The sequence below is a fragment of the Aegilops tauschii genome, chromosome 3, assembly GCF_002575655.3.
Source record: "Aegilops tauschii subsp. strangulata cultivar AL8/78 chromosome 3, Aet v6.0, whole genome shotgun sequence".
NCBI classification, from domain to species: domain Eukaryota; kingdom Viridiplantae; phylum Streptophyta; class Magnoliopsida; order Poales; family Poaceae; genus Aegilops; species Aegilops tauschii.
Genome location: NC_053037.3, coordinates 262,900,078 through 262,909,244, shown reverse-complemented (window position 1 = coordinate 262,909,244; position 9,167 = coordinate 262,900,078). Strand labels below are relative to the sequence as shown.

General features: G+C 40.3%; 1 protein-coding gene and 1 long non-coding RNA gene across 13 annotated transcripts; one reads left to right on the top strand and one right to left on the bottom strand.

Moving 5' to 3' along the window:
* Positions 1–406: 406 nt before the first annotated feature.
* LOC109740047 (uncharacterized) lies at positions 407–7,347 on the bottom strand. Of its 12 annotated transcripts, none has more exons than XR_012204862.1 (9): positions 6,638–7,347; positions 6,455–6,546; positions 5,857–5,927; positions 4,171–4,588; positions 3,975–4,085; positions 2,943–3,074; positions 2,493–2,557; positions 2,033–2,393; positions 407–904 (listed from the first exon to the last, which is right to left on the bottom strand). XR_012204862.1 is itself a non-coding variant. In XM_020299089.4 (6 exons), the coding sequence occupies exons 1-6, from the start codon at positions 4,248–4,250 to the stop codon at positions 568–570; spliced, it is 1,026 nt and encodes a 341-aa protein (XP_020154678.1). In that variant the 5' UTR covers positions 4,251–4,453; the 3' UTR covers positions 407–567. The 12 variants fall into 12 exon arrangements, 2 of the variants coding, with proteins under 2 accessions (XP_020154678.1, XP_073366483.1); XR_012204857.1 differs by lacking the exon at positions 5,857–5,927 and adding an exon at positions 5,681–5,823; XR_012204858.1 differs by lacking the exons at positions 407–904; positions 2,033–2,393; positions 2,493–2,557 and adding an exon at positions 5,681–5,781 and having other exon boundaries at positions 2,758–3,074.
* LOC141042366 (uncharacterized) lies at positions 4,196–5,346 on the top strand. Its single transcript, XR_012204865.1, has 2 exons — positions 4,196–4,445; positions 5,093–5,346. It is a non-coding gene; the product is annotated as an uncharacterized lncRNA (long non-coding RNA).
* Positions 7,348–9,167: the final 1,820 nt, after the last annotated feature.

The following is a 9,167-nucleotide window of genomic DNA, read 5'->3' as shown; positions in this document are numbered from 1 at the left end:
TTCCTCCGAACTTTTACTGGTACAATTTTTTTTTTCAAATTTATTGTCCCTTGAGTAAGAACTGATGCAATTTTTAATTGTAATTTTATGGTACTTATGGTACTAAAGAGTTTGTACTTCTCAAAAAATAATCACTTGATGTTCTTTTAGTTTTAGTTTTTAATTTTCTTTCTCATCCTTATCCTTACTAACGGTGTAATCACCATCGTACCTTTATGGTTTATATAGTTGAACGGACTTACATTTTTGCCATTCCCTTCTTTTTAAAACTTATGTTTTCTTCTCCAAACTTCCTACCTGGGAGAATCAGGACTTATTTATTTTTTACATTTGTACTTCCAAGTGTCTTTAATGACATTTTCACTATTTTACTTTGTTTTACCTCATCAAATAGGCGCATAACACATTTGAAGAAACAAAATACAAATTTTTGTAACACTAGGGGTATAACCATTGCACATGACTTCATGTGTGCCTTCATCATAGAAAAATAGACTGAATATCGCCAAGTTCTAAGGTTGGACAAATGAATCATACAGAATATTGTCAAAATGCCGCATTTTCTCACTAAAACAAACTTTTGTACTTGCATATAACCCTCTCTGAACTTGGACGACACCTAGTGCTCAACTTTGGACGATGACCAGTGCTCAACTCGAACGGATGAGGTAGTTGTTGCTTTTTAACCATGAATGCTGCTAAAGACACTGGGAATTGCTTCAAAACTTCTTTATCTGCATGGAATGGAGGAAGTGATATATCTGAAGTTACAGAATAATATCGAACTACAGTGGACAGGCCAACAACATAAATCCTCAAGCAAAGATCACAATCTCCATGGAAGATGCCTATGAATTCACCATGGAAGGGCCTCCCACTCCCCTGCTCTATCTGCTCCCACTCCCTGCACACACACACCCGGAGCAGAGAGAGGATGAGAGGGAGATGACTGAGGCGGATCGAGGACGGAGCACAAGGTGGCCTGCACGCAGCTCTTCTCGTGACCGGCTGGGGAGCGTGTTGTTGTGGCAAAGGTCCAAATATATTATCTAAATAAGTTCAAAGAATTTTAAAAAAAACAAGCAGGCAACAAAGAGAAAAGTCATGTATGGCTATCAGGCACAACTTCTATATATAGGACTAGTAAGGTTCTCAGGAATCGACTACATTATTTCAGTCAACTTGATCTTCATCAGTACTAGAATGACTGGACAAGAAGTTTAGATTTGTAGCAGCATGCGCACCAAACTTACAGAATTTTTCATCAACTTTTTTAGGTGATTGCATCAGTACTAGTATGATTGGAAAAGTATTTCAGATTTGTAGAAGCACACACACGAAACTTACAGAATTTTATGGAAATGCACGAGTTCTGATTTATCAGTACATAGTTTTATGGAAATGCATGAGTTAACTTCTTCTAGGCACTATCTGGACATGGTGAAGACTAGCTAATGTAAGGATAGGTAGAGAACACTTAGTATTGAGCTTTTTTCCAAGTATGTATTGAACTGATATATTTTTTGTCAATGAACTGTTGTAGTATATGTACTAGAGCTACCAACATCTTTCTATATATCATGATAAAAAGCAAACAAACATGCATCATCTCCACCAAACCATTCTCTCATCTTCAGAACATACATACTAGAGAAAATTGAACTGACAATAGAAGAAATTTATACTCCCTCCGTTCCTAAATATTTATCTTTCTAGAGATTTCAACAAGTGACTACATACGGAGTAAAATGAGTGAATCTACACTCTAAAATATGTCTATATACATCCGTATGTGGTAGTCCATTTGAAATTTCTAAAAAGACAAATATTTAGGAATGGAGGGAGTACTTTTTTGGGACTGATATCATGTAATACTACATCCAGAAAGCATGGCAAGCGAAATGTATATTTTTTTAGTTGAAGAACTAGCAGTCTTGCAGCACAAGAGGCGCGACATGGTGCTATTAACTAACTTACAGAGATCCTTTCTGCTTTGTAGTAGTACCTGAGGTTACAAGGGTCAGAAATTTACCATTTGACGGCCTTCACACCACCAGCAGTGCCGGAGGTGACCTCATGTCTCCTGCTGTCGACGGGGAACAGGACCTGGATCCACGGGGAAGAAGGTGGCAGGAGCGCCTTGTCCGTCTGATCTCTCATGGGAGGGAAGTGCTCGACGTCGAGGTGCAGGGCGGCCAAGGAGATGGTCACGCGATGAGGAGGAGCAGGACGGGGCAGAGGTGGTTGTTGCCGACGCTCCGCCCTCCGCCGGCGACCGCCGCTGCAGCGTGTCGTGGAAGGTGGGAGGAGGAGCCATGGCACGTCGCTGGAGGTGGAGGCTCTATGTTGATGTCAATAGTACCATAATATCATTGCACAGTAGTGGTTGTCAACTGAATCTTGCAAGTCCAAACAAACCCATAGTTGAACTTGAAGCCTCACAAAAAAGAATAAACTTGCACTGACAAATGGATGAATTTAATCTAGAACACCTTTCTCCTTTAGACGGTTGATTAATGCCACACACATGGACAAGACAGTGTGCCAAGAAATCAAACTGCACAAGTCAGAAGACACAAATTAACACCACGATAGCTGCTCTAGACCACAGAATCGATGGAAGCACAAGACGATAAAATAAAATAAGAATTGTCTTGAACTTAAACCAAAATGATAATTGAACTGAACTAAAATTAGATACTGGACTGAATTAAAATAAGAAAAATATAGCGAAATTAAATTCTATAAACACAAGCATTTTCAGCAATCAAATTTTCCTCTTGAATATGTAGAGGGACACACATTGTTTTTTCTATCAGATTCCTACATCCAGGCAAAGAAGTGGGTATAGGACAAGGTACATCAGCCCAAGTTTTTGTACTTCTCGTTGCATTGCTTCAGTTTGGTTCCAAGAACACTGTGCTTCAGTTTTGGTTGCAGACCTGGTCGTCACGGCGTGCCAGGACCATGGAGGAAGAAGATCTGGAGCAGAAGCTCTCACACGATGAAGTTGTGGACAGCGCCGAGCACGTCGGTGGATGCATGTTCGGAGAAGTTGTAAAATATCTGCAGAACTGAAGGATATGCTTTTTTGTATTATCTCTGATCACAATGAACAAAGTATTTAGAACTGACGCACATATGATGCTCGATCAATACTAAAATGGACAATATTTGTTAAGTTTCCATGTGTGAACCTACCAACTTTCTAAACATGAACTTCTAGCTAGGGTTATTCTTCGGTATTGAAAAATGTGCAGGCAGAGCACATATATCAGTAATAGTTATATCGAGAGGGTTTACTTCAACCCCTACATTTTTCAATCAGTAATAGTTATATCAGTAACTCGTTATTCATCAGTACTAGTACGACTGGACAAGAAGTGCAAATTTGTAGCAGCACACAGATTGAACTTACATAATTTTTCTTTGAACTATTTTTAGGTGATATATCTAAACTTACATAATTTTGAAATGTGTACTGATGATATTTTTGCGCACGCACCCAACTATTTTGTGTTTTTTCATTAACTGACAAAGTAATACAAACGAAACTAATAATGAGTTTAGTATAGAAACCAACTATAGAAAATGTACTTACTGGACAATACCATGTGAAACAGTATAATGCTATGTGAACCTTTTTGATGGACGAGCTTTTAATTTTTATTTTTATTACTTCTCGAAAATGAATATCTGAACGACCAGACTGGTGTGTGGTAACCAAAATTCAGAAGATTAGAAACTCAATAAGGCACCATACTAAAATAAGAAAATGAACAGAACAAAAAAAATAAGAATTGCACTGAACTAAAATCAGAATTCGAACTGAGTGTCACAAAAGATGAACTTGTGCATCTGTTTTTGCTCCCGCACCGGTGTAACAAATTCAAGATGACATGGATTTGTGTACATATAATAATATGAATGAGTGAGACAATAAAGAGAGCAGTACAAGGATTTCGTGTTTTCACCTTGAGATGACCTCTCTTTTTCTGGAGGTCTTGATGGAAAATGCCGATGTAGGTACCACACAGACACCAACTAAACACCAGGCCTTCTCCAATAAGAAACAATAATTCCTCCTTCAAGTTTGTGAACTTACAGTAGTTGAAGTAATAATTTCAGTTTAATCGTTTGAAGAAGCAGCTTCAGTGTTTGAATCAGTACCTTTTCAGAGTGCAGACGCAGCTGGAAATAAGTTCTTGTGGAGCTCGAGGGAGCGCCGATAGTAGCACGATAGGGAGCATCGAACTACCCGCTACCAGGAGGTTGACCTGCGGAGGAGCATCCACTGCCCACAGCGAGGCAGAGGTGCGCCGGCGGGTGACGCAACCTCATTGGAAGCGGGCGGATCCGGGACCGGTGTGACGCAGCCTTGTTGGATCCACGCGGCGCGGCGGCCGGAGAAGCATGTACTGCGCATGAATGGAGGGGGTGTGGAGGTGATGTTTCTACGCAAAGGCCTTTGTGGGTTTTTGTTGCTCGTACATTTTCATGCAAAGCACTAGTATTTGTTTTCTTGATTCTCGGAACTTGGGCGAAGAGAGCATAACAAGGGAAGTGAAGCAATGCCACCACCAAGTACCTGCATAAGAATTGAACTGAATGAAATCTAGGAATTGAACTGAAAGAAAAATTGGACATTATAGGTACACTGAAAAATAAATTGTAGTACCAACTACTAAACTAATGGACTGCTATATTGAACTCACATATTGTATTTTTAACATAGAACTACTCATTTTTATTTATTTGAAATTCTATACTTAACTCTTTTTAGAGGTATGCCCGTGAGCTTCCCAACTTTTCTATTTTGAATGAATCAATGGGGGTGTACCTTTTCTGCCTATTTTTGTTTTTACCATGAACTTGCCAGGTTTTGGAGTTCGGACTTTCTATGTGATTTTTTTCGAACTTTTCCAAGTTTTTATTTAAATTCGTCGTAATCAGGAAATTGTTTTCTTATATAGGTCCCAATGCAACAGTTTTTAATTTTCTTTTTGTACATCTTTTCTGGTTTCTGGTCTTAATCTTATTTCCCAACAATCTGTTTTTTGAACTGATGTAAATTCATGTTTGATCTTACTAGCTCTCAGTCAGAAGAACTCAAGAACGAGATGGAACTAGAGAAATATGACAGATCAAATATAGCAAAAAAAGTGCAACTCAAACTGTTTGTCGGATGGGCAAATGTTCAAGTTCACGTAAAAAGAACAAGTTCATGTACAGTAACGTTGAAGTACACAAAGATACCTAAATATAATTTATGTACTTTGAAATAGTTTGTTTTACTTCCAAAATACTTCATTTGTTTTGAAATATGAACTTCAATATTTATTTCCTTAGAACTTATTATTAGAGAGCCCATTTATTATTAGAGAGACTCTTTTTGTTTCAATTCAAAATGAGCACGTGCTATTATTAGGTATCAATATAATCAAAATTTTGTGGTGCAAAAAACCTATAATTGATGATAATTCTTAAGGAAGGGAGCACTAGTGCCCACTGTGGTTGAAACACTGAGCAATGCATAACTTAAAAGTAGCACAGATACGACAATGTCATGGTTCAGTCAAGGTTTTTCAACCATGGACACTCATGTCATGGTCCACTACTACAGTCAAGATTTCAGATACTAAGGCAAGCTCTGATTAAGCTTCCATAGTGGATTCCTGACCTTTGCTGGAGTGTTCAAACAGCTACTTCTCTTTCTCAACACTGTAATGTGCACAATATCTTAGTTATGCCATTATTCGTGATATGCACCAAGCTTAGGGCCTGTTTGGTTTGCAATAGTTCCACATGAAAACAGTTCAGTTACTGAAAGAGCAGCATAGACAACAAGTTAGTCACCTCTCAAAGGACCAGGGAAAAAGGTGCAATTGCATGGAGATACGCCTTCAAAAAAAGTGTGGCCACACGACCTGATATGTCCATCAGTATTGATTATAATAGACAGGAATGGAAACTTTATATTAGTAACTTTTTTCAGAGACAAAGTATACATTTTTGTAGTGGAACTCAGCATAAACATCATAAAAGAAGTCCTGACCTATGCTTGTACTTTCATACAAACATATATGCGACTGAATCTATTTAACTTAGCAGAGCTTCTTTGTCATACAAATCATGTTTACATACGTAAGCACAGACAGAACATGAGGGATATTTCAGCTTTAGTTTTTTCTTCTAAAACGCTCAAGTGACTAATTCTTTTTTTGTTAGATACTAGGTAGAGAGCAACCTAAATGACACAAAGTGCAGCCGAACAGAACTCCATCTATGTAGAACATGAAGTTTCCCCAATGTTTTTTCCACATCATGGAGCTTCAAGACAAGCTAGATGTACGTGTTAATAATAAAATGGCTAGTGCAGCACACTCGGCACCTATGCATTCAGAGTGGGCTACAGTAGCAGCATCACACGAAAATAACTGAGCACTACGATCACCTCATGTAGTAGTAGCAGCAGGGCAGAGAAGCTTCATGGTCAATGGCTATCGGCAACAATTTCGCTTCAGGGGATTTTCTCAGAACATGGCCCTGCAGAGATGACGATGGCATGAGGTGTTGCGGCTTGGAGCAGCCACAAGAGAAACAAAGGACCCCCAACATGCTGCTGACAATGCCGCACCTGAGGTTGGACTACTCGGTGGATGGCGGGCCACATGGTTGCAAAGGTATAAGAGGTCGCACTGAGATGGCGGATGCAGTTGGACTGCATGGCCGCGTGGACTGAATAATTGTCAGGGTCTCGGAGAGATAAATTGCAATACATTTCAGTCCATTTTCCCTCAGTACTAGCATGACTGAGTAAGAAGTTCAAAACTCGAGTACTTGTTCCTTACAGTCTCGTTGGACACGAGCTCCTTCAGGAAGATTGCATGGTCAGCAGCAAGTTGGCCCTGCAATTGTGTCGACGGCGTCGCGCTTGGGGGCAGCGCGGTGAGGCGGAGGAGGGGGGACGCGGTGCGACCCGGTGAGGCAGAGGGGGGCGGTGGCGCGGTGGGGAAGAGGGGGCCAGCGCACCGGGGATGGAGGTCCATGGCGGCATGTAGGAGGTGGAGGCATGCCGACAATCGGGGAAGGACGCGCGCGGTGGTCGAGAGGTCGAGGTGCGGCGGCAGACGGGAGGTGGAGGCGTGCCGGTGGACAGAAGGTGGAGGCGCGCGGCGGCCGGGAGGTGGGAGGCGCGCGGCGGTCAGGGCTGGGACACGCACGGCGGCCGGGAGGGAGAAGGTGCGAGGCGGGTCGTGGGGTGGGGCGTGGTCACGTGGGGTTGTGGATGAGGACGATGATGGGCTCGAGGAGTTGGGCTCCCGTGTTTTCTTTTCTTTCACTCCAGTACCGCCGGTTCGGTCGCTGCTCTATATAGGGCCGAGGACACCAGAATAATATTATGTTACTAGTAATAGAATAGCCCTGTCACACATACTCCACTAAGGGTTTTACTCCGTTAGGGGATAAGATAGAGATGGCCTTATGCCTTATTTATTTCAGTTATTCAAAATATGATGCTCTATATGTGCAATTATTTACTGTGCAGTTCAATTTCATCAATAATAGTTTCAACAATACCACTATGAATTACGATATTTAGTTGCTGTGAAGGATGTTGAAGTTAACACCCCTTTTTTTTTAACAATAACTAGTGTACTTCAGACCTGCACGATACCAGTTTGAATGACTATATTTGCTTGTTTTTAAATGTTATTAACACACCTGTTCACTTCTTATTTTGCTTAACTAGTGTGCTTAAATCCGCACACTGAAGCTATCATTTGTAGATTATGTTGTCTACCATGGATATATTTGATTGATGTTTAGCCTGTTATACTTAACATGTCTTTAGATGTACTCACACAGGACAATATTGGGAACAACTGATATTTTCCATCGAGGTTAGTTCCATTGCATTGATTATATATACTCACTTTTCAGGCTATCGGTAGCTGGTACCATATAGCCCGGGGGATTATAAGGGATTAATCATCGAATCGGACATTTCACTGAATATATCTGTAACCCATTTATCGGTAGGTTAACTATGGCCATATTTAATATATCTGAGGCTACATAGCAACATGCATTGTACTGAATGAGTAAATATGCAATCCTAGGCTACATAGCAACAAGAAAGAGTGTTACCTTAATGTACTGATGATGTCTAGATATTCATGGAAGAGCATCAACAATAACAACATAGCAGCAGTTAACTGCAGTTAATCGCCCGATATTTGTAAAAATGTAATAAACGCCATCCGCCCCGTAATATAAGATGTTAATTCATCCAATGTGTGAGTATATTAGGTGTAATAAGATCTTCTATAATGGGACGGAGGGAGCGTTGTACTAAATCATCGTGCATTTGTTGTTCAGCTTCTAATATTAACTTGGTGCTTTTAGGTATATATGTCATTGGTAAAGATCCACGCTTCGACCCTTTCTGCGTATGGGGCAATGAGATATTCATGAACCAGCATCAAGTGAGGAAACTGATAAAGATTGTTATTAAAATTAGACAAAAGTTGTTAATCGTACTATTTGTTTACACTTTATGCAAGACAATAGTGAACTTCAGCATGGTTAGTAAGAACTCTGTAGCCTTCTTTTTACTGCCCATAATGAGTTGTGTTAGATGTCAATGTCTGAATCTTTTTTCCTTTGCAGTGGTTCCCAAAGCAGTTTATGATGTCGCGTGAACCTGCGTCGGTAATTCCCCAAAGAGGAAGGGATGATGCATCAGCTACGGTAGGTATTTCCCTTAGTTATGAAACCAAGGTATCAATCCAGTAGCAAGACCAAGCAACACTATGTAAACGGTACCTACACACAAAGAACAAATACTTGCAACCCGACGCGTAAGAGGGGTTGTCAATCCCTCCTCAGTAAAAAGATGAATTGTTTTGTATGAGATTTGATAAATAGATCTTGATAAAAATACGAAATAAAATATGCAAATAAAAAGTGCAGGAAGGTATTTTTGGGTTATTGGAACAATAGATCTGAAAATAAAAGTGGCAAATAATAGATCGGAAAGCAAATATGATAAAGAATAGACCCGGGGGCCGTAGATTTCACTAGTGGCTTCTCTCGAGAAATAGCACACGGTGGGTAAACAAATTACTGTTGGGCAATTGATAGAAGATCAAATAATTATGACG